At 48.0% G+C, this 24,369-nt stretch overlaps 1 protein-coding gene across 7 annotated transcripts in view; it reads left to right on the top strand.

Annotated features, from left to right (window-relative positions):
• NAV2 (neuron navigator 2) overlaps positions 1 to 24,369 on the top strand; it is a 425,616-nt gene that overhangs the window by 382,781 nt on the left and 18,466 nt on the right. For all 7 annotated transcript variants that reach the window (XM_061406213.1, XM_061406214.1, XM_061406212.1 and 4 more), the window contains 9 exons: positions 300 to 411; positions 3,561 to 3,706; positions 6,418 to 6,590; positions 13,785 to 13,938; positions 14,792 to 14,954; positions 15,686 to 15,786; positions 17,854 to 17,949; positions 19,653 to 19,821; positions 23,957 to 24,192. In XM_061406213.1, the coding sequence (XP_061262197.1) occupies positions 300 to 411; positions 3,561 to 3,706; positions 6,418 to 6,590; positions 13,785 to 13,938; positions 14,792 to 14,954; positions 15,686 to 15,786; positions 17,854 to 17,949; positions 19,653 to 19,821; positions 23,957 to 24,192 (1,350 nt within the window). The remainder of the gene's footprint in view (positions 1 to 299; positions 412 to 3,560; positions 3,707 to 6,417; positions 6,591 to 13,784; positions 13,939 to 14,791; positions 14,955 to 15,685; positions 15,787 to 17,853; positions 17,950 to 19,652; positions 19,822 to 23,956; positions 24,193 to 24,369) is intronic.

Genomic DNA, 24,369 nt, shown 5'->3' with positions numbered 1-24,369 from the left:
GTATAGATTGTAGTGTGCTTGTTGGACTATTGGAATTGAATCTGAAAGAACAGGATTTATTGAGTGAAAATATGACTTGGACGGAGTGGTGGTAACTGCACTGGCAACAGATCTTAGTCCTATTTGCTTTCCTGTGCTCACAAACGCCTGTTGAAAACTGATCCAGGCTAATGTTTGTGACAAAGCTTTCCTGCAGCTCCTTCATTCTCTCCTCTCCTCTAAGCTGATGCTAAGCTGACTTCAGTTGAACTCAGTACAGAATGATTTGGGGATGACCAGTCTATTTTTCTGTTCCTCAGGATTCAGAACTGAATGAGTTAAGAAAAACCATTGAGTTGCTGAAGAAACAGAACGCAGCTGCCCAGGCTGCCATTAATGGAGTAATTAACACCCCGGAGCTCAATTGCAAAGGTAAAGGAAGAAAAACAGCTTTCAGTCTGGAGACCTGCCTGCCCTTAGGAACCCTCCCCTGACAACATATGATGCAACCGCCCTTCCAGAGGGTGGGAGTCTGTGTCAGTTGGACAGGTCTTAGAAGACACGGTGCATCCAGTTAATTACAGCTTCTAGGAAGAGAGCTGTTCTGGCTTGTCCTCTTCTCTGATATATCTCAAAATGGAAGAAGATGTATCTCTATTGACCAAGTATCAGAGTATTCCACAGCCTTAGTTTCACTAATGCTTTGATATTTACAGACTGATGTGTTGTTGTTGTTAACTTGGTCAGTCGTGTCGGACTCTTTGCAACCCCATGGACTGCAGCACGCCAGGCTTCCCTGTCCTGTACCATCTCCCAGAGTTTGCTCAAACTCCTGTCCACTGAGTCAGTGATGCCATCCAACCATCTCATCCTCTTTTGTCCCCTTCTCCTCCTGCCTTCAGTCTTCCCCAACATCAGGGTCTTTTCCAATGAGTTGGCTCTTCGCATCAGGTGGCCAAAGGATTAGAGCTTCAGCATCAGTCCTTCCAATGAATATTCAGGACTAATTCTATTTAGGATTGACTGGTTTGATCTCCTTGCAGTCCAAGGGAATCTCAAGAGCCTTCCCTAGCACCACAGTTTGAAAGGCATTAATTCTTTGGCACTCAGCCTTTTTTATTGTCCAGCTCTCACATCTGTACATGACTACTAGAAAAATTATAGCTTTGATTATATGGACCTTTGTCGGCAAAGTAATGGCTCTGCTTTTTAATACACTGTCTAGGTTTGTCATTGCTTTTCTTCCAAGGAGCAAGTGTCTTTTAATTTCATGATTGCAGTCACCGTCTGCAGTGATTTTGGAGCCCAGGAAAATAAAGTCTGTCACTGTTTCCATTGTTTCCCCATCTATTCGCCATGACATGATAGGACCAGATGCCATGGTCCTATTTGTTTTTTGAATGTTGAGTTTTAAGTCAGCTTTTTCACTCTCTTCTTTCACTTTCATCTACAGGCTCTTCAGTTCCTCTTCACTTTCTGCCATAAGGGTGGTATCATCTGCATATCTGAGATTATTGATATTTCTCCTGGCAATCTTGATTCCAGCTTGTGCTTCATCCAGCCCAGCATTTTGCATGATGTATTCTGCATATAAATTAAATAAGCAGGATGACAATATACAGCCTTGACATACTGCTTTCCCAATTTTGAACCAGTCCGTTGTTCCTTGTCCTGTTCTAATTGTTGCTTCTTGATCTGCATACAGGTTTCTCAGGAGGCAGGTCAGGTGGTCTGGTATTCTCATTTCTTTAAGAATTTTCTACAGTTTGTTGTGATCAACACAAAGACTTTAGCATTGTCAATGAAGCAGAAGTAGATGTCTTTCTGGAATTTTCTTGCTTTTTCTATGATCCAGCGGATGTTGGCAATTTGATCTCTAATTTCTCTGCCTTTCCTAAATCCAACTTGTACATCTGGAAGTTGTTGGTTCACATACTGTTGAAGCCTCGCTTGAAGGGTTTTGAGCATTACTTTGCTAGCATGTGAAATGAACTCAATTGTGAGGTAGTTTAAACATTCTTTGGCATTGCCTTTCTTTGGGATTCGTATGAAAACTGACCTTTTCCAGTCCTATGGCCACTGCTGAGTTTTCCAAATTTGCTGGCGTATTGAGTGCCACACTTTCACATTATCATCTTTTAGGATTTGCAATAGCTCAGCTGGAATTCCATTACCTCCGCTAGCTTTGTTCATAGCGATGCTTCCTAAGGCCTGTTTGACTTCGCATTCCAGGATATCTGGCTCTATGTGAGTAATCACACCATCATGGTTATCTGGGTCGTGAAGATCTTTTTTGTATAGTTCTTCTGTGTATTCTTGCTACCTCTTCTTAATATCTCCTGCTTCTGTTAGGTCATACCATTTCTGTCCTTTATTGCGCCCATCTTTGCATGAAATATTCCCTTGTTATCTCTCATTTTCTTAAAGAGATCTCTAGTCTTTCCCATTCTACTGTTTTCCTCTATTTCTTTGCGTTGTTCACTTAAGAAGGCGTTCTTATTTCTCTTTGCTGTTCTTTGGTATTCTGCCTACTGACGTGGGGCTGCCTGAAATGGGTTCATCCCTCATTTGTCCCGGGAAACATTTTGGAAGGAATTGCTTTGTCCTTATGTATGTTACTTGGGGTGGTGGGGGAAAAGGTAGGCATGAGGAGTTACATCAAAAATGAAATGGAGAGTACTGATAGGTGATAGAGCTGACACTTAGGGAACATTCACTGTGTTCTGAGCACTACGCTCGGTGTTTTAATGATTTCGTTAACCCATTTTCTGTCCACAACATGCTTATGAGGGCGATGCTGGTCCTCCCTCCACATTGTACTGAGGGGAATAATGAGTTTTAGAGCCGATGATCCCATCCTGAGGCCATCCCAATGATCCCATCCTGAGGCCACTGAGCGTAAGAAACAGAAATGGGGCGAGAACCGACATCTGCCCTGAAACCAGCTCTAAAGACAGAGCTGTTGGTGTCATCTTGTGCTTGTGGGGAACACTGTCTGCAGGGTTTATTTTGGTCTCACTGCTTTTGGGGGCAGTGTTATTTCTGGTACCAGTGTCAGCTCAGATGGCAGGCCTCCTGGAAAAGTGAGGCTAGGAGTGACGTGAGAAGGATTGATAAGAGCTGACCAGGCAGAACAGATGGAGAAGAGCATCCCAGGAAGAGAGAATAGTAGCTGTTAGGTGGTGAGAGGACATGGGCATGGCATGTCTAAGGGCATGAAAAAGCTGGTGCAGCAGGAGCAGAGAGAGCAAAGGAGGGGGCGCTCACAACACAAGTGCCTGTTGCTGCAAATTGGGGGCACATTGTTGTGTCTAAAGCTCAAGAGAGCAGGTGTGGGGGAATTCTCACTGAGCCTCCCCTGACTTCTGTTGGGCAAAATGAGAAGAGTTCTCCTTTAACTGATCAAAGAGGGCATGGCCCCCACCTACTCAAGGACCTTAAACTCAGCATCTGGGAACAGCAGGTGAGGTCTAATGGGAAACAGCTAGTAGTCCCTGGGTGTGTGAATTTGGGTGTAAATCCTGGGGCAAAGGAAGGGGCAAAGTCAGCAGCTCCTGACGTCTTGGATCTTGGGTCTCCAGGGAATGGAAGCTCCCAGGCCACAGACCTCCGCATCCGCAGGCAGCACTCCTCCGACAGCGTCTCCAGCATCAACAGCGCCACTAGCCACTCCAGCGTGGGCAGCAACATAGAGACCGATTCAAAGAAGAAGAAGAGAAAGAACTGGGTGAGTGTGCCTCCAAAGACTGTCATGCCCACTAACAGAGTTGGTCTCGGGAACAGTGTGCCCCGGATATAAAGCTCTTAACTTCACAGCATAGACCCTTGGGAGTCGATCCAGTGAAGTGGCTTGTGGACAGGTTTCTACTAAAGTCAGTGTCGTGCTCAGCCAAGCACTAGGATTCATGAAATAACCGCCTCCTTGTAGTTTTACTGTCTCACAAGACTTTATGTGAAGCGCTCGTCTTTTATTTCATATGTGTCATTTCTTCCTCATCATAGGCTGGCCACAAAGTTCCAGATACTAGAGCAGGGCTACTATTATGTGGTTTTTTCCCCTTAGTTCCAAAGTGTTTTTTGGAGTGTGTATCACTGGCCATCCCATCATTAACCGTAGTCCTTATCTACTTATTTACATGATTGCCTATGAGAGCATTAAATCACCCACCCTTCTGTTTAAAATGTTTTTGACCCTTTGCTGAAAGTAAAAGTTCCATGAAGTGGTTGTTAGCAGTTAGTGAGCGGTTGAATTGGGGGGGGTGGGGCGGAGGTCATAACTCAAAACAGCAAATTTAATAGAAGCAGTCTCCCATGCAGTGTTTCTCCATGTTTCCATAACTCCCTCCAGCTACTTGACTTTCTGTACAATGGCCTCTTGAACAATTTTTCCCATTCTTCATGGAAAATGCCACTGTCCTCTCCCCACTCAATTTTCAGTTCTGCTGACCGGCTATGGAGTTCCGATTGACATTCACTGCTCCCCGACTTCAGTGCAGGGACACCCCAGGTTGATCTGAACTTGGCCAGGACTCACAGAGCCCCGTTTGTCAATGCTCACAGCATCGTGTGTTCATAGTAGCTTCAGTGTCCGCATCCATTCCATACACTTCTCATTCATTCTGTGTTATCTTGGATGGGTGGCGAGGTCCGGTGATGGAGGAGTTGAGGATTCAGTCATTTTGATTATTAATGACTTGCATTGGAGGCAAGCGGAAAGGCCAGTTCCGGGTGATTCTCTCATCTTTCTGATTAAATCTTTCCTTACATTACTGATGGCTTTTTGTCAACTCATTTGCTGTGACTTAAATAAAATTAACTCATGCTTTGTTTCTAATACACTGTTGCTAAATATGGTCTGATTATCAAAGTGATGAGAGAATTATTTTCTATGAAAAAATGTGACTGTCCTTTTTCCTTAATTAAGGAAATAAAACTTAAAGTTTTTAAGACAGCTTTTGATTATCAGTGCTATTGGGGAGGATGGGCAGTTGGCGTCCTCATTAATCCCAAAGGTCAATGTTGTCTGATCTTTGTAAGCTCCTCCTTTACCTGGCATCTTACCAGAGGTTGAGCAAGGATTTAGGTGGATGTGCGCAGATCCTTCCGTTTCTCTGACTACTCTCTGGAAATAAGACTGGAAGTAGGAAATGGGAGAGAAATGGGATCCAGACTTGACCACAAGCTGGATGTGCAGTTTGTTATGGGTGAAACTTTGATGGGAGAAAATTCTCATTATTTCTGAACGGCCCGTTTTCTGAATTTCACAGTGGTTAAGGAAACTCCCAGAATGTGTTTTCGGAAGGAAAAAAAAAAACTTTAGAAGAAGAAATTTACTTTCTAAAAGAACGTTTTCAAGATGAAGCTGTATTTTTTGGTCCTAGGAAAGTATGTGCTTATCATGGCTTTCAGAGAAAACATCATACTTGTAATTTTTTTATGTTCTCAGAATTTTCAGATCCATTTCATGGTTTAGGGAATTTGTGATATACCAGTTCCTTTTTCCCAATATGGTTAATACATTTCTTTAAAATATCTTTTTTTTTTTGGAGCAAGGATCGACATGGCTAATTTTCTGCTTTTACTATGTGTATAGAAGGACAGTAGGAGCTACTGAGTACATAGAGAGCTATGCGGCCATGTTAGGACTGGTGCAGCAATAAAGCTACCCTTGCTGAGAAAAGAAGACATGCTTAAAAAAGAAAAAAGACTTAGAGATGACTGATTAGAGGCGGGAAAGAATGAGGAGTGTAGGAAGATGGGGCCGTCATTTCAGCCAGCCAAAGAAGTTTGTAGAGCTTAGATTGTAGGCACCTCCAGACACGTTCTTTCTCTCCTTCCATAATTGGAGAAGATAACTCTTAAGCTTTGAAAGATCCCTGGTCCTACCAGACACCTCCTCTCTGTATGGTGTTTATTATGAGCCATGCCATGTCTGAAAAGTCCGAAGCTTTCCCTGTCTCTGGCTTTCTCTGTTAAAAATGTGTCTTTTTTCCTCCCCCTTCCCCATTTTTGCTTGCGTTTTCTCTGGCAGGTCAATGAGGTAAGCAAGACCCACGTGAATATCAGATACCAAGCTAACCCATCCATTGATATGACTAACCTCACCCGCATCCGTCACCGTGTCTGAGCACCCCGCTTTGTTGCCGTGTCACCCCCTCCTCCCCACATCGTCTGCTGAGCCAGGCTCTGTCTTGCTGTTGGCATCTAGTCTTGACCCAAGAGTAGGCATGGAATGTCACCCGCAGGACCAGTCCCCTGAGCTGTCAACACCAGATAACTCTTCTTCCCTTAATGCACTGATTCAAGAGAGCTGTGGGGAACCTTTTCCATGGCTGGGAGGAGAGCGCGGGAGAAGTAATTTGCTCTTCTGCATGTCTGTTTGCTGAGGCCTGAGGGGTGGGCCCGGCATCTGCCAGCCTGATAGTCTTGTGTATTCAGTTACGCAGCTCCTTCAAGCAAGCCTTCGGGAAGAAGAAGTCCCCCAAGTCAGCGTCCTCCCATTCAGACATTGAGGAGATGACGGATTCTTCTCTGCCTTCCTCACCGAAGCTACCACACAATGGATCCACGGGCTCCACTCCCCTGCTGCGAAACTCTCACTCCAATTCTCTGTAAGTCTGCCTGCTGGGGTCGCTCTGGTCATCTTTGGCCCCTGAGAGCTCTCTCCAACAGGAATGGCTAGGAGTCCTGCTACGCTCTCTCTGCTCTTTGGGGTCCTTTGTGTATTGCATTCCTGGGACTCTGCATGTTCTTTCCATGTTTCAGGACTGGAATGTTTTTCGTTCTGCTGGCATTGGTGTGGATAATTAGCTGGCTGGTCTTGGGCAAGTGGTTTAAACTCTCTTTGTTTCCATTTCTCTCTCAAATTGGGACAGTGGTTGTCTCCTTATCCTGTCCTAAGGATTGAACAAATAAGTAGATGTGAAAAGCTGCAGCTGGTATGCTCTATTGGGGGGACGATGGTTTAAGTGTTGGCAGTTTGGGCTGAAATTCTGGTTCATTTGGGTGGCAGGGCTGAGAGAGACTACACTTTCCTTCTTGGATCAAAATTTAGTGTTGATTCTTTCTCTAAGGTCAGCACTCAAAAGCTAGAAGTTTAAAAAATAGAGTGATTCAGTGACCATTCTCTTTACCAATATGTTGTAGCATGATTCAACACCCTGAGCTCTCCCAGTTGATTGTAAGTGAGTCAGTTTGTACAGAGCTCTTTGGGAACACAGCTGGTTGAGTGAGACAGGCGATTGCTCACTTGGCCTTGGCTTAGGTGCCGTTCCCCTTGACACAGAGTTACATAGAAAGGAAGAATCATCTGCTCTTGCCCAGACAAGCACCCATGGTTTCTACTGAGCACCCACTCATCATCGTTCCATCAGTGCGCAGGGAGACACTTCTGTGTCCCATCTCAAAACATGAGGCCCAGACTCTGGGGGCAAGAAGCTTGGTCAGGAATGGCTTGGGACAGACAGGCGGGGACCCGGGTATCTGCTCAGAAGGCGGCTCAGCTGACTCCCTGCAGCAGCAAGAGAGATTGCCCCTGCCCCACAGGACTAAGTTCCCTCAGAGCCCTTGGTGTCACCAGGCAAGAAATGGAAGAAGAACTGGCACTCAAGCGGGCTGCAAGGGCAGTTCCCATGAGATGAGACAGTGCCTGGGAGAAGTGGACCACTGCAGTTGGGGTCAGATCAGCCAGTGAGCTAGGGGTTGTGGGTGGGGAATAGACACCTGAGTGAGGTGGTGGACACCTCAGTTTCCTCACTGGTGAAAGAGGGATGAGTTCCATCTCCGTCACTGGATTCTCTTGAGCAGGGGAGTCAGATCCCTTGCATGCAGGGCCACCTACTTCCTGTCTTAGGAGGCCAGGGCTGTGGGGCCACCCCCAAGCCTACTCAGCCAGCCAGACTGCCCACAGAAGACAGCGGCCTGCACCAGCATCCCAAGTCCAGCTCACCCAGACGGGTACAGGAAAGGCAGGTGAGAGGGTGAGCCAGGACTAGCCCATCGCCTGCTCGGACCACACGGAAGACAGGCAGTGGGAGTGAGGAGGCAGAGTTTAGGGCCCAGACTTTTATTTATGAACCCACCCTCCAGTGAAGAATGGTCTCCATTTTATACAAATCAGCGGCTGCTCTGCTCTTGGTGGGGGGTGCCCTGGCAAGAAGGTGGGGATGGGCACTTCCATTCTGTGCAAAGGTGTAAGCCAGGCAGCACGGAGGGTTGGACCGTGGCTCCTGCCCAGCACCCTGTGTGCCGGCATACAGGTTAAACCAGTTCTCTGGAGCACGGTCCCATCTGCCCTGCAGGGTGCCCAGGAGGCGCATAAAGGGCCAGCTGCCTGTGGCTCACCTGCCATCATCCCGGTCCAGTTGTTTCCTGAGCAGGAGAATAGAAGAGCCCTCATCTGTTCTTTGTGGGTTGATACGGACTTCTCATATGTCAGCCTGTGTGAGCAGGACACTGTTTGAGATGGTTCTGGAGACACCAAAGAGGATGTTACCTGATTCCCACCGCTGGGGATTAGGGCTCATGGGGACATGACCACGTGGAGCTGATTCCACTCCTGGGGTCTGTTCTGTGCCAGGCGCCATTCTTGGCTCCAGCTACAGCAGTGTATAAGAGAGTCAAGTCCCCACTCCATTGTAGACCCCATGTGTCAGGGGGCGAGACGGTTGTCAAACATGGAAAGCTGGATAAATGAGAAGAATCTGACAGTGCGAAGGGTTCATGCTGGGAATTGAAACAGTGTGTTGGGATGCAGAGGACCTTGACCGCAGCTGCAGACAGGGTGGCCTGGAAAGGCCCCTCTGAGGAGGTGATGTTTCAGCCAAGACCTGTGTGCCAGGAGGGATCCCTGGTTAGTTCTTGTTGGTAACGCTTTGACAGACTCAGTCCCAAAGTCAGAGGCTTCACCCGTGGCTATCGATCGCTGCTTCCCTCCAGACCTAACACGGACATCCGTCTTGAGCAGGCGGCCTGCCACGTGGCGATGCTGGCACCCAGGCTCCGCCTGTCCTGTGGGCCCGTGTCCTCTGTGTGTCCAGCCTCAGGCAGGGAGGGAACAGTGTGGGAATCCTGCAGGCAGCCAGGGTGCACCGGGCCTCTTCCCACTGACCACTGAGCAGGGCTTACAACCTGGGAGGGGAGAAGTGAAATAAGTGTGCCCCGTGGGGTGGGGGTGGGGGCCCTCAGTGAACACGTAGCTGACTCTGCCTCCCAGCCAGCAGGGCAGCTTTCCTGGTGGGACCCGGAGCCAGGCCTGGTGTGTCTGAGAAAGCTGGGTACGGCCAGCGTGGCTGCCGCATCGTGGGCATGTGGAAAGTCGTGGGGAGGAGGCGGCACCAGTCTAGAACATGTGAGGCTTTGAAGCTGTAGGTGAGTTTGCGTCTGATTTCCTGTGTGTTGCGGAGGCCTTGGAGAGTTTTCAGCAGGAACGTGAGATTGTCTGAATTAACATCTCACAAGTGGAGTGTGAGGAGGGAGACTGCAGCAGAGGCTGACAACACGCTCCCCTCGCTGCCCAGCCCCCGCCACCCCCCAGTGCTCTGGCCTGTTTTCTGCTGTTTGAACTTGCCACTCACGGTCACCACCCCTGGGCCTTTGCCCTTTTTGTGCCCTCTGCCTGGCACAGGCGGCTCAGTGTTACCCTATCAGCAAGGCCCGGCCTAGGCACCTCGTGTGAAACCACACCCACCACCAGCCAGCACTCCCAACAGTCCCCTTCACCGTTGCAGATATCACCCGCTGTTATGGAGCATCTCCTTGGTTATCTCTTCTTTGCCCCAATTCTCCAGTCTCCAGGTGAAGCTCCATGTAGTTAGGTACCCTGTTGGTTTTGCGGGCATTCAGATATTAGGTGGAATGAGTAATTGATGCTAATGGTGAGTCCTGGGTGGACTTAGGATATATTCCGAAAGGAAAGTTGATAGCACCCGGCGATGGGGCATGTGAAGGGAAGAGAAGAAATGTTGAATATTCCTAGATTTGCAACTTGAGGACTTGGGGATGTGGAGGTATTGTTTCTGGGATGAGTGGGAGACACACACTGGGCCAGGAGGGGACCAGGAGCTGTGGTTTGACCGTGTGAGGTGTGAGATGCCCAGGAGGCATCCTGTGGAAATGCCAACCGGCCTAAAGTTCCTAAAGGTTGAGATTTGGGAAACATGAGCTCACAGGTGGTTCAAAAGCTGGGAAACTGGAGGGATCCTCTAAGGAACTGAATAGACATGGAGGAGAGACAGAGGGATAAGGACTGAGTTCTGGGACTCTCTGATATTTGACGTTCAGGAAGAGAAAGTAGAGCAGCCAGGGAGGTGAGTGGAAACCCAGGGGCAGACAGAAGAGTCCATTTGGAGGAGGGAGGAATAACTGGGCCAGAAGCTGCCAGGCGGCCAAGCGCGTTGAGGCGAGGGTGGCAGCCATGCACTCAGCCTGTGGGGCTCCTGGAGCCCAGAGCCAGAGCGCTCCCTCCAAACCCAAACCACTTTCCCCAGAGGGACCGGGTGGGGCCCACTCTTGGCTCGGTAGCTGTTTCCTGACATTCCACAGCATCCGCGCACACTGGAGATGTTTGTTTTGGGTCTGGTTTTCCAAAGGGTGGGCAGAGAGCAAATGGTTCTTTCCAGCCTTGAAGGGTTTGTAAGAATGTGCAGATCTAGACATGAGAGGGCGTTCAAAGAAGATACCAAAGGCAGAGGAGTCGGAGCTCGGAAAAGTTCCTACAATGTGGGCGGAAGGAATGGCCATGTGGGAAGGCAGCACTTCCCACACTCGGGATGTGTAAAATTAGGTATGCCCCCAACCCTGCTTCCTGGGCAAGATGGCAGGAATATGGTGGCATTAAGTGTTAGGGGCAGAGTAGGAAAAATTAATATCAAGTTGCTTCAGTAAGCGGTTCATGGAGGGGACGAGCGTGTGTTGAGTGCCTGCAGGATATAGTTCTAGAGCATGGCCCTGGGGTTAAGCAGACCCACCAGATATCTTTGTGCTTCTCACGTCTTTAATAGGCATGTCAATTGCTTTATGCCTCAGTCTCCCTCTTCTTAAAACGGAAATAACTGTAGCACCTCTTCCTGAAGTTGGTAGTATCCGTAGTACATTAAATAGTACGCTGCAGATGCCCAGTGCGGTGGTCCATGCATTCAGTAGCTGTTACGTGGGGGTCAGTGTGATCAGATGCAACAGACGAGAATCCTGGTCCTAGAGGAGTCAGCAGTCATATAGGGAGCGATTATCGATGACACAGCAGAAGTCTAGGGGAGGCGGGAACCAGGGGGAACATCTGGCGTGGGCAGTTGGCACAGGGACTGACTCTTAGTTGGGGCTCATTTTCAGCATCATCTCTGAGCTGTAGGGCACCCCTCCTGGGCAGTATTGCCATGCTGTGTTTCTGAAAAGTGACCTATTTGGGGGTGGTGGAGGGGGGTTCATGGGGCGGCCTTGAATTCTTGGTAGGGTTACTCGTAACAGACTTTCTTCCTTTGTAAAGTTATTGTTTGGCCAAGCTTCACAGAGTAATGCATGTGATAAATTCCACAAAGCGGGTGCCAAGGAAATGTTCTCTCTCTTTGCTGAGAAAGCTTTCTGGGGAAAAGCACAGACCATGTGAAGGAGACTGGAGCAAAATGCCTTGCCATGTGACAGACAGACAGTGTGAACCAAAGCCGATTGTTCTTTGCAATGACCTGGAATCTTCAAGTTTGGATGAGACAGGGTTTGGCTAAGACCAGAGTGTCACAGTGGAATTTTGTTCAGACTTTACACTCCATTTAAACCAGGAAACCATAGTCCTCTCTCAAGAATGAAGCAGTTTTTCCAAGATCCCCTTGAAAACCTCCCAAACCAAAAAAATATATGTATATTATATATATGTGACTATATAGTTAAACCCCACAGACCACAGTCACAGAGAGCTGGGAGAGGGTGGCAGTGGGCGGAGGGGGAGGATATGATTTCTAAAGACATTACCGTCTCTCTAGCCCAAATCTGTCTTAGTCCTAAATCTGTGGGCCCCAAATCTGTTTCTCACAGGTATGAAATGGGAATAATTAGGAGATTTTCAAGGGTCTGTTGGAGGTCTCCGAAGATTTTTGAAGTGAAGTTTTATTGGCTGCTGACAACTTTTTAAAAAGAGGTGGTTTTGTATCTCTCAAAACAGTTCAGGGTGCAGGTCAAGAAAACAACCACAAAAAGATTTGCCTGTTCAGGTGTTAAATTTTTCTTCTAGTCCTTTCGGTCCCCCAAATACAACTGCGTCTCTTTTAACAGTGATCACGGGCCTCCTGTTTGGCAGTTAACATGTCCAGTCTCTCTCCTGGTTTCACAGGTCAGGTTTGGTTTGACCTCACATCCAGTGCTTGGGTCCTGGAGAGAGGGCTCGCATGATTATTTCTGCAGACCACATGCTCACCATGTCATTCAGAGATAATCAGCTTCAGCTTTGTGACTTTCTGAACTTGGGCTTTTTTTTTTTTTCTTTCTTTCTTTTTTCTGTTTTCGGTCCAAGAAATGTCCAAGCTTGCTCTTCTGGATCACCCTGCACCTCAGCTCCTATCATTGAAATCAACAGAACCTTTTCTAAATTGAACTGTCTTTTCTAACACTGCAGTTCATCACTACTCTTATGATCTCCCAGTTTGTGCTGATTTGCCAGGTAGCAGAAGGACAGACCTCAGTAATCAAATAAGGAACCCAGTCTGGAAGCACCACCTCTTAAAACAGGGACTCACGGGGTCCCACAGTCCCCTGATCTGGTGTCCAGCCGGGGTAGGACTGCTCACCACTGTGTTTCAAATAAAATTTTGGTTTTCATGTCATACCATCCTCTCTGCTAATGACCTGAGATGTTTTTTTCTTCCTTGCCATGGGCTTATTAAGCAGTGTCGGGTGGGGGAATGAAAGAATGTTTCTCTCTCTGAACACCTTTAAAGGAATGGGCTTTAGAACATGACCAGAGACAGACTAACATCGCCCACCTGTATCTGTCAGTTTTTTCCCCTTTTTGGCAAATAAAAATCACCCTCAGCTATCTGCGCCTGGAGGGTCTAATCTTTAAAATAGACAGTGGACCTTGTTTCTCTGAGTAGGTTTTGATATCAAGGGCTATATAGTGTCATTATAGGGGCCCAGCTTGTGTATACTTCACAGAGGGTGTCAAATCCCCAAGTTACTGTTCTCTTTGGCTGGCTTCTGTTTATCCCTGAATCTCTGGAATTTGGCTAGAGGGCGTACCATTCAGATTGCCAGAACTCTGCAAACAGTGTAGAGAAGCAATGAAGTCTGTGAATTTCAGGTGCTCTTGCTATTGTCACTTCCAGGAAGCTTCCCTCATGGCTCAGCTGGTAAAGAATCCACCTGCAATGCAGGAGACCCCAGTTCAATTCCTGGGTTGGGAAGATCCCCTGGAGAAGGGATAGGCTACCCGCTCCAGTATTCTTGGGCTTCCCTTTTGGCTCAACTGGTAAAGAATCCGCCTGCAATGCGGGAGACCCCAGTTCGATCCCTGGGTTGGGAAGATCCCCTGGAGAAGGGAAAGGCTACCCACTCCGCTATTTGGCCTGGAGAATTCCATGGACTGTATAGGCCATGGGGTTGCAAAGAGGTGGACACAGCTGAGCAACTTGCACTTGCACTTTCACTTCCGGGAAGCACCAGGGAGTTGGATATACGGGGTCCTTTGCCATCTGAGCCACCAGGGAAGCCCCTTTTATATAGGATTACTCCTGAACAAACCTGATGATGTAGTGGCCGGGGGCAACTCAGAGGAGCTGCACTCAGAGCTGCCTTGGTCAGCAACACTTGTCTTTCCCTAGCATTTCGGAGTGCATGGACAGCGAAGCTGAGACGGTCATGCAGCTCCGAAACGAGCTGAGAGACAAGGAGATGAAGCTGACCGACATCCGCCTGGAAGCCCTCAGCTCTGCTCACCAGCTGGACCAGCTGCGGGAAGCCATGAACAGGATGCAGGTGAGCCCCAGGCTGCAGAGGAGGAGCTGTTCCCGCCACGCTCCCGCCCCCCGTGGGACAGCCTTCTGCACTTCCGGGTTGGACCCTTCGCCCAAGGCTCAGCCTGACGCCTCTTCCTGCGCCAAGCCCTTTCGAGTCCTGCAGCTGGGAGTGTTAGTGCGGTGCCCTCTTCTGAATCCCTATAGATTTGTTCTGTCCCCGGCTCCTCTCACCTTCTGATGCAGACTGAAGGCATCTGCGTCTTCTGAGCTATTCTCTTTTGAGTCCCTTCCTCTGGATGTGTGAGCACCAGTTCTTAACACACAGAAGGTCCTTCACAAATACAGAGTAAAAGACCCCTGTGGGTTCTACCAAATCGGACCTCAACTGGAGAGCAGTGTTTCCCAAAGGAGGTTCCATGGAACACTCATTCCACAAGAGGCTGTGTGAAAAGAAAGCTCCTTGATCAAATTTGTTTGAGAGATACTGCATGCTCTGTGCGCCTCTCAGATTTAAAATGCGTACCAGCTCATTAAAGGCTCTGAGATATCAAGTCCTGCAGTAAAGGCCTGGGTTGAGAAACCCAGAGGTTTTCAGACTTCTTAGATATGAATTCTTCCACCTACCACCCCTACTCTGGGAAAGATTTCTGAGGCCTTTGTCAAAGAAGGCCAGCTCTCAGACCTTCCCCTGCCAGAGAGGCCTTCTGTATACAGCAAAGGAACCACATCGAACAATGTCTCTGAGAGTGTAACTTTACCTCGGCCAGGATGCGCATTTGATCCCTGCAGGGAACTTTCAAATTCCTCCTCCAGAAAAGGCTTGGTCACAGTATATCCGCCCAGTGAGTGAGTTTCTGCCTTCCCCTTTACAGAGTGAAATAGAGAAGCTGAAGGCTGAGAATGACCGGCTGAAGTCAGAGTCTCAAGGCAGTGGCTGCAGCCGGGCGCCCTCCCAGGTGTCCCTGTCCGCCTCCCCCAGGCAGTCCCTGGGGCTCTCCCAGCACAGCCTGAATCTCGCCGAGTCCAGCAGCCTGGGTGAGTGGGGTCACAGGGCCTGCAGTTGGCCCTCTGGTCTCTAAGCAGGAGCCCCAAGATGAGCAGATCAGCAGATCCAATGGAGAAGCAGAGGCGTGTGTGCACTTAGGGTGTGTGTCTGTGTGTGTCTGTGTATATGTGGGTGTGCGTCTGCTACCAACATGAGCCCAGCCGTTAGACTGCTGTCATGCTTTGCTCCAGTGCCCCAAGATCTCCAAGCCATGAGCTTGGATCCCCTCGCCCACCATGCTGAGTTGTGTTTGATCCATTCTAAGAGGCTGACCTGCGAGCTGTATGCTGCCTACCACCCCCTCGTGGTATATGGTCCCACTTGGGATGACGGCTTGGTTTATGACCTTCCTGCCTTGGGGCTGGATTCTAGGCTGGCTGGATAATTAGCGAGCACCATCTAGGTTTTCTTTGTAAGCCTACCGAGGCTGACGCTTTTGATTTCTTATCCATGAGGCTGCTCTTGCTATCGTTCTGGTTGAGTCTCCCTCGCACTTCCATTCAGCAAGGTGCATCAGCCCGCTGGCTCCTCGGTTGGCCCGCTGTTGGTTCTGTGGTTGCACTCTCCATGCTGCCCCCTCCCCTGCCCCCTCCCCCACCCTGTGGCCCCTGCACGGCGACACCCGGTCTGTCCTGCTGCTGTGCCGACAAGCAGCGGGGGTGTCAGGAGGCCGGCTTTGCTGTCCCATGTGCCTAAGGCTGTCGATGTTTTCCATTCGCAGACATGTTGCTGGATGACGCTGGTGAATGCTCGGCTCGGAAGGAAGGAGGCAGGCATGTTAAGATAGTTGTCAGCTTTCAGGAGGAAATGAAGTGGAAGGAGGTTAGTTGGATCCCTTACCCTGCTCAGCCTGCCCCTTCCCCAGGTAGAACTGCCTAGCGTAGTGATTCCATCATCACACCCATCATCTCGGAGCCTGGGTGACTTAGAAATAGTACTAACGCTTTCCCTAACTAACCCTAAATCCCCAGCAGCATTTTGATGCCACAAACGTGAACAAACGGCCCTTCCCTATCTCTTGTGTTTGGAAACTCTATAAAGACTCCTTAAAATTGGTCCAGGCTGCCCCACTTTCAAGTATCTAACTAAACATTAACATCAATCAGAAACGGCTTGTCCGAATTTAGTATGTTCCCAAAACTCTTCAAAGGCAGCTAAGCACATTTATTTAGCACAGAAGGTACAGAAATAAGCTGACCAAATTCAGCTGACCAAGAGCACCAGTTTTATCCAGTCGTCAGAGGTTGCTGACCAAGTAGACCCTGGGAGACAGAGGTGGCCAAGCCCAGGAGCACACAGGTGCTGGCAGTGGAGATGGTAGGACATCCTGATTTGCTGAAGCTGGGGCATCTGAGTGATATGTTCTCTTCCAGGGTCCAGAGGTCATAACCTCATCAGACTGTTTTAGGGTGGGGGGCAGGGGTTGATAATCAAAGTTGATTTTTAGTCATTGATTAAATCCAAATGATGCTGAGAATGACCACCTCTCCCATAAGTAAGAGGCCTCATGAGCCTCTAATGTAAGTCCCTTGAAGTTTTTGCTTGCTTATTATTTCTGAGTATTTTAGCCAACATGCTATTAAAGGCTCTGAGATCTTGGGAGCCCAAAGTGGCCATCAGAACACAGCGTCTCTAGCCAGACTTCTCTGCCAGAGGATTCCATATGTGGGTGGCCATCTAGCCTCACTGAAGAGGGGAGCTGCTAGGGGTCTGAGCATCATCTAGTTTAGAAAGATCCAATAAATAACTCCATTTTCAGAGCTTGGCTGGTAGAGCGATAGATTACCAAGGGGGAAGTCATTCTTATAATTTATGATACCTGTGAATGCCTTTTATTCTAATGATCATCAACACAAACAGATCTAACACTTTATAAAACTTTGTCCCTTTCCAAAATGGTGTTGTTCTGGATCACCACAACATCTAGATGAGGTTGGCTGCCCAGATTTTGTCATCTCCACTGTACAATTGACAAACCCAGGACCCCAGCATCACTTACCTAAGGCAAGTGGTGGGGCCAGATCATCTCACTGCAAGACAGGTGCTTTCTTCTCTGCTGATGTTGCTCAGCTGGCAAATATACCCCCAGCTCTCCCCACTTCTCTCTACCCTCCTAATTATATATTCTTATCAGCATGTCAGGTATTTTAAAACCAAACAGAAAAGAATGTTCTACTGGTTTCCTTTAGTCAGTGTGATCAGTTAGCCCCTACTATGCAGAGCTCTGTGGGCAGCGAGGCAAGTGAAGTAGAAAAATATTATTTTTGTGTGTGAACTTCTGGGAGTCTTACTGGTTTTCAGAACTGAGCATGTTTAAAATTTTAACTAGAAGAAAAGAAATCAATATCATTAAAAAATAGAAGAAAAGAAAAAAATCCCAAAGGAATTTAAGATATAACAAGGAGACAAACTTGATAGACAAATAAGACAAATACCTCAAAATAAACAAGCACAGACTATATCATCATATAAGTTGTGTACAGAACTATTGAAGCAGTGTGACTGCTGAGCCTGGTGTGTTAATCATTGAAGGCTTCCTGGAAGAGGTGAGTTCATAAGCAAAATTTGGAAAGGGAGAGATGGCAGAAAGGAGAGAAGAGAGTATTCCCCACAGGGGATACGTGATCGACATCCATATGAGGTACACGTTCAGTAAAAGGTTCTAGATTCTAGAAAGGAGACCCTCTCTTCCTGACCCCTGGGTTGTGATAGAGGAGGAAAGTGTTTAAGACAGTTGCATTAGGTCCAAGTCACATCTGGTGTTAAAGCAAATAGGACCTATGAGCCCCTCTCAAGCCACCGGTGGCGTTCTAAGACAATCCGAGTCCTCTGCTAGCCTGAGTCAGAAAGGATCCACCTGTTTTTCACCTGTGGCCATCTCACCCTTAGGATTCCAGACCACACCTCTTCCTCATCGGCTGCATTGGAGTCAGTGGCAAGACGAAGTGGGACGTGCTTGATGGGGTGGTTAGACGGCTCTTCAAAGTAAGTTCTTCGTGGAGACAGCCATCCAAGTGAGGGCCTGGGCCTCAGGAAAGGAAAGGGTGGTTTGTTTCCTGAACCTGGTCATTTCTTGGGCTGTGTCCCCTCTCCCACATTCTTCCGTTGCTGGGACTTATGCCTGGTTGTCAAGGGAACAGAAGGAGGATGCTAAGTACAGACTGGTGACAGGACCAACAGACGAGAACGTCTGCCCTTTGCAGAGGTTGGCCAGCCAGCGAGGGGCGTTTCGCCAGCCCTGAACCGTTGCACGAGCCTCTCAAAGTGAACTGCTAATGGCCACGTTCTGTCTTCACCTTAGAACGGCCTGTTGGATGCGTCTTGCACCGTGTGTTCTGGGGCTGGGGCCAAGACATCACATTTCCACCCTTCATTTTGGTGAGGGGATCTGATCCACCTTGCCCAGGGTCCTGTGCCAACATTTCGGAGTCTGTGATTTGTGCTGTGTGTGACACTGACTTCTGACCCAGAGCTAGTGTCAAGGATGTTGGCACAGTTACTTTTCTGTTCGTTCTAATCACATCATTGGAGTGGGTGTTCGCCAAAGGAGAAATAACTAATGAGCATCTAGGTGAACCTTGATGTATTGGTGATCTGAAAGCAGCTTTTAGTACATTTTTTGGGCTGTTGCCCTAAAGTAGGTCAGTGACCAGAGTGTTCATTCATCACATCCCCAAGTATTAATAATAGCCCACATTTTTTCTGTGTCAGAGACCATATTGGTCTGGTTGTTGGTCTGATTTCGAAATCTGACTTTTAACCTAGTACGCTCTAGTTTCCCAGCATCTAGACTGAGGTGGCTTCACACAGAGAAAGTTGTGTCCTTGGACTCAAGCTTGCTTCCCATTTTGGCAGACCAGTCTGCAGAAGTGGGACGGGGTAAAAGGGTGGAAATGGCTTAGGGCAGACCAAGCCTGCTGCCCCGGCCGGAACCTTGTCTCTGTTCATGGGCAGTTGGGACATCCTCGGATTAAAATGACCACAGATCAGGCTGAAAAGAGCCAGGGAGGTGTCACAGGTGAGAAGTGAGACCATTAAAGGCAGCAGCTTGTTATCAGGATTCCATCTCAGTTGTTTGGCTACCACAGAGCCTGTGGACTTTGTTCCAAGGTCACTGACCTAAAACCTCTCAATCACTAATCTAATTTGGAACACTTTCCAAATTAAACACATGTTTGTTTATGTAAAACTCTAGAGCTGCTTTTTTTTTTAGCAGCCCGGAGTTTTGTTCCCTTTGTCATTTAGTATGGCCTTTGACCTGAGCCAAAAGAAGGGACTGGTGGAGAGATTTCTTATCAGAATTTTCATGCATTTCATGCACTTCTTCATGCATTTTCCAGCCCCATTCACAGGCCCCAGTGTCTTTAAAACTTCAGCTGAACTTAGAGGAAAGGCACCATAGCTTCTCTGCTTGGTTTATCCAGACTACACGTTCACCATCTTGTGAGAGTTTGCCACCCTCCCATCACTAACCACATAAATCTGTGCTTTAGGGGGCCTGTGATATGAGGACACCGCCCCCTCCATTGAAAGTCAGCTCTTCTGCCCCCCATTCCATAGGTCAGTTTCAACTCAGGCATCAGCTGGGGAAGAGGAGAAAATGATCATAAATCACCCAATGAAACCGTGAGTCTTCCACAGATTTTTTCCCCACATCTTTAACGGGGTCTTTATTTGATTTTTTCCAGGAGTACATCATTCACATTGACCCAGTGAGTCAGCTGGGGCTGAACTCTGACAGTGTCCTTGGCTACAGCATCGGGGACGTCAAGCGCAGCAACACCTCCGAGACCCCCGAACTGCTTCCCTGCGGCTACCTGGTGGGGGAGAACACGACCATCTCCGTGGCGGTCAAAGGTAATCCGGCCACGTGCAGGAGGGGAGATTCCAGAATTGCATTGTTTGTTCTGTGACTTGGCACAGGAACCAGTGGCCAGGATTTCATTTGTGTGTGTGAATGTGGGTTGTATTTTTTTTTCCCCCTGCCACCGCAGTTACACTTACCTAAGCAACAGTCTTCAGCATTTTCAACCACCATTGGAAACAAACAATTTTAGTTTATTGCTGAAATTACATAACAAGAGGTCCCATTAGCCTTATGACTCTGACATAATGGAATCTTAATGTTGAAATGGGGCTCTGCTGATACCTGTGAGTTACTCTTGCTGGCAAGCCTTGGACACGGTCCTGCTCTACAGATGGGAGAGGCCACAGGGCACTGTGGCCAGGGAGGAGTCACTCAGAAAACCCCAAGAAACGCTGACGCTCCTGCCCACGCAAGATGCTACTCAACCCTCTGATTGCCTCATCACCCAGAGAGGCTACACCTCAGGCCAAACTGTATTCTCTGGAACTTTAGACTCACAGAGTATGTGGGGGGGAAAATTTCATGGCCAAATAATCATTATTCCCATCTGAGTTTGGGGGTGGTGAACAGGCATATGGGTTCTCTAAAACCTCTGTCCTTTAATGTCCTGGGGCTTCCCTGGTGGCTGAGACAGTAAAGAATCCGCCTGCAATGGAGGAGACCCAGGTTCTATCCGTGGGTTGGGAAGATCCCCTGGAGAAGGAAATGGCTATCCACTCCAGTATTCTTGCCTGGAAAATTCCATGGACAGAAGAGCCTGGTAGGCTACAGTCCATGGGGCTACAAGGAGTTGGACATGACTGACTAACACTTACCACTTTAATGTCCTGATTCTTAACTGTTAAAAAGGCTGAATGATCCAATCTTATACAAATGCATATGACTGCAAAACCCCTTTTTCCTATATTTTATGAACCACCTAAAGAAGAGATTGCTAAACACTGTTCTAAGCTCAACCTTCACAGCATCTTATATCTTCCCCAGAAGGCACTGATTTTGACTGTAGTTTGGGGGCTGTTTGATGCAAACTTTGTCTCCTGGTTGGGAGGTTTTCCGAAAGCACCCAGCATTCTTCATCAGTAGGAAGGAAGGTCTTGCTTCTCTGGTGACAAGCAGCAGGTTCCTGTTTGAGCCACATACACAGCCTTATTTGTTAGCATTCATTCCACAATTGTGGCCTTGGGCTGCAGGTGACAGAAACCTACTCAAAAACTAGCTTTAGCCTAAAGGAAACACACAGGCTCAGGTACTTGGAAAATCCAAGCATGGACTTCAAGCACAGGTGGAACCAGGAGCTCCAGCAATGCCGTCAGGACCAGGCTTACCTCAGCTTTGCTTATTTATTGAATTTTCTGCACCTGGCTGATCAATGGCCCTGACTCATCCTTCTAAACTTAGGAAGCTTTTAAAAGGGGACAAGTGTAACAGGAAATTCTTAGGGGTGATTCTGGCCTGTGTGTGCAAGCTAAGTCGCTTAGTCATGTCTAACTCTTTGCAATCCCATGAACTGTAACCCACCAGGCTCCTCTGTCCGTGGCATTCTCCAGGCAAGAACACTGTAGTGGGTAGTCATGCCCTCCTCCAGGGGATCTTCCCAACCCAGTAATTGAAACTGCTTCTCTAAACATCTCCTGCATTGGCAGGCAGATTCCTTACCACTAGCACTACCCGGGATTCTGGCCCACTGTGAATCAAATACTCATCACATTACCAAACCAGTCACAGGGACCAGGGAGAGGCTTTGGCTCAGCCTGGCCACACACCCAGCTTTGGTAGATGCAGGTGCTGGTCAGCTCTGCTTGGACAGCTGGAATGAACTCCCTACAAGAGCCCCACTGCAAGGAGAGAAGGGAGGGCTGCCAAGCACACCCTAACAACAGCTGTCCACCCCGAGAACCCTTTAAGGAAAGCCTGATACGCCATGACCTTAAATTGCCTTTCATCCACGCTGGCGAGCAGGTGAACACTGGAAATGCTGACAGGTAAAAGGAGTGACCCATTACTTAGATCAGACCAAACAGTGGCAGGATTATCTGCCTCCCATCCAGGCCACCCCACCGTGGAGTTGCAGGTGGTGCTGCTCTCAGCACATGAGGTTGTTTCAGCATCTCCAGGGGTGAGCTCGGGCTTGTTTTTAAGTGATACCTGACTCTTCTGTGTTTCCCTGTAGTGCCTGACACTTAGGCCTTCAAGGCACTAAAAACCACCAAAGGATTTGAGCTGAAAGAGATCCATGAGCTGCAGATGATTCACCTCAGTGGTACTGGGGCAGGGGCTGTGGCTTTATGTGCTCTGAAGTGAGTTCGTCTGCAAAGTACTCCTTCCCTTGGAGTTTATGGCAAGAGGCTGAAACAGCACTGAAGAGCAGAGAGAGGGGTTTCAGTGTGTTTTAATCCCTGCCCTGTGTTGTTGTTAAGTTTAGACAGGAGACCCCACCCCTTCCCCCATACTTTGCATTAAGCTTTGAGCCAGTGTAGGCGCTATTGAGACCAGTTTTAGGAAGGTTTTAGACCTGTACCCAGATGTCATTGGGGATCCTTCATCAGGGTGATTTGTTTTTTGTTTTGTCTCTAAGTTGTGTCCAACTCTTTTTAAAACCCCATGGACTGTAGCCCACCAGGCTCCTCTATCCATGGGATTTCCCTGGGCAAGAATACTGGAGTAAAAAAAGAATACTGGAGTGGGTTGCCATTTTCCTTCTCCAGGGGATCTTCCCAGCCCAGGAATCAAACCCACATCTCTTGTGTCTCCTGCATTGCAGGTGGACTCTTTACCACTGAGCCACCAGGGAAGCCACTGGAATAGTCACTGCATTGGTTGAGGAGGATTGGAAACAAGCATATACTTGCATTATGGGGATCTGTTTGTAATGAATTAATTATGTAGATGGAAAAATGCTATTATAAAACAAAATAAGTTCCTTTCAATTTATTTTTTCCTATATATAATGGTTTCTTGAGGTACTTTTTAAAAAAAATTTAATTATGAAATTATGATAACACATTTACAGGAAGACTTGGAAAATATAGAACAAAGTTATATGTAGTTCTATTATATTACTATTATTTTTTAATCAGATAAATTAAGTTTTTAGTTGGAGTTTCAATATCAAACTTTCAAAAATTAATAGAATGAATAGGCAGAAAAGTAGAAGGATATAGTAGACTTGAAAAGCACTATGAACCAATTCAACATAATTAAGATTTATACAGTTTTCACACAGCAGCAGGATATAAATTCTATTCAAGTTCCCATAAACTAAACCAGGAAACAGTGGAACATATCTAGGGACATATAAAACAAGATGCAAAAATGTCATGGTCTAAAGGTATTGAAATCATACAGAGTCTGTTCTCTTGTGGAATTATGTTAGAAATCAGTATCAAAAGATATTTGAAAATAACCAATATATTTTCAAGTGCAATGCGACGTTTACCAAGAGAGATCTTTGACTCAGCCATTGAAAGTTGAGGTGCTTTTTTAATAGAATTACCTTAGGTTCTGGACAAGTAACCTTGGCTGGATCCTCTCTTGAGAATGATATCAAGAAAACAGCTCTTAGAAAGCCAACAGCCCTGAGTAATGAAGTTGTTCCAAGAGAGGAGGGGGAATGATCCTCATGTCGTGGGAAAGCTCAGAGTAGGTCTGCCAGTATTTACATCCCCAAATCAAATGATCCCTGCTTGCATTTTTTCTCTTTTTAATAATAAAAGTGTTGATACCTTCGTGGTGTATCTCAGTGTGGGCACGCAGGAAAGAAAGAGGGTGAAGAGGCAGCCCACGGGTCCAGGTAGACACGGGAGATTCACAATAGATCTCAGCGAGCACCACCGCTAACGGTAAATCCCGACAAACAATCTAAGCGCAGCGTCTTAGGAATTCTGCAGAGGACAGATGAGAACCAAGTGTCCAGACACGAAAGGTAAACCTGAGTCTGGAACCATCAGCCTAGGCAGGGGCCAGAGTACAGGCTGCTGGGGAGCAGGAAGCCTGCAGTGTCCCTGGGTGGGTGGGGGTCTCTGATGAGGGGGCTGCCCAGAAAAGGGATAGCCCAGGGTTTTGGCAGGCAGAGAGAGCCACCCGCTCTGCCAGGCTGTGAACACTTCCTGTCTCTCTCAAACACAGGGCTCGCGGAAAACAGCCTGGACTCGCTGGTGTTCGAGTCGCTGATCCCCAAGCCCATCCTGCAGCGCTATGTGTCCCTGCTCGTGGAGCACCGGCGGATCATCCTCTCAGGGCCCAGTGGCACCGGGAAAACCTACCTGGCCAACCGGCTGTCAGAGTACCTGGTGCTCCGGGAGGGGCGGGAGCTGACCGACGGGGTGGTCGCCACCTTCAACGTGGACCACAAGTCCAGCAAGGTGAGGCGGTCGTTCGGAGGCTGCTGCTCAGCCCTTTCAGAGCTACTGAGGCCACCACCACCCTGATGGCAAAGCAGCGTTTCCTACAGTGCTCACCTTTGCTGGTTATAAAAGTCTGGGAAAGGAGGGTAGAAAGGATCCAGCGGAAAGGAAGGCTCTGACCCCAAACTCGCCAGC

This window comes from Bos javanicus, chromosome 29, assembly GCF_032452875.1.
Source record: "Bos javanicus breed banteng chromosome 29, ARS-OSU_banteng_1.0, whole genome shotgun sequence".
NCBI lineage: Eukaryota > Metazoa > Chordata > Mammalia > Artiodactyla > Bovidae > Bos > Bos javanicus.
The sequence above is the reverse complement of the archived record's forward strand: the minus strand, read 5'-3'. Positions and strand labels throughout refer to the sequence as shown.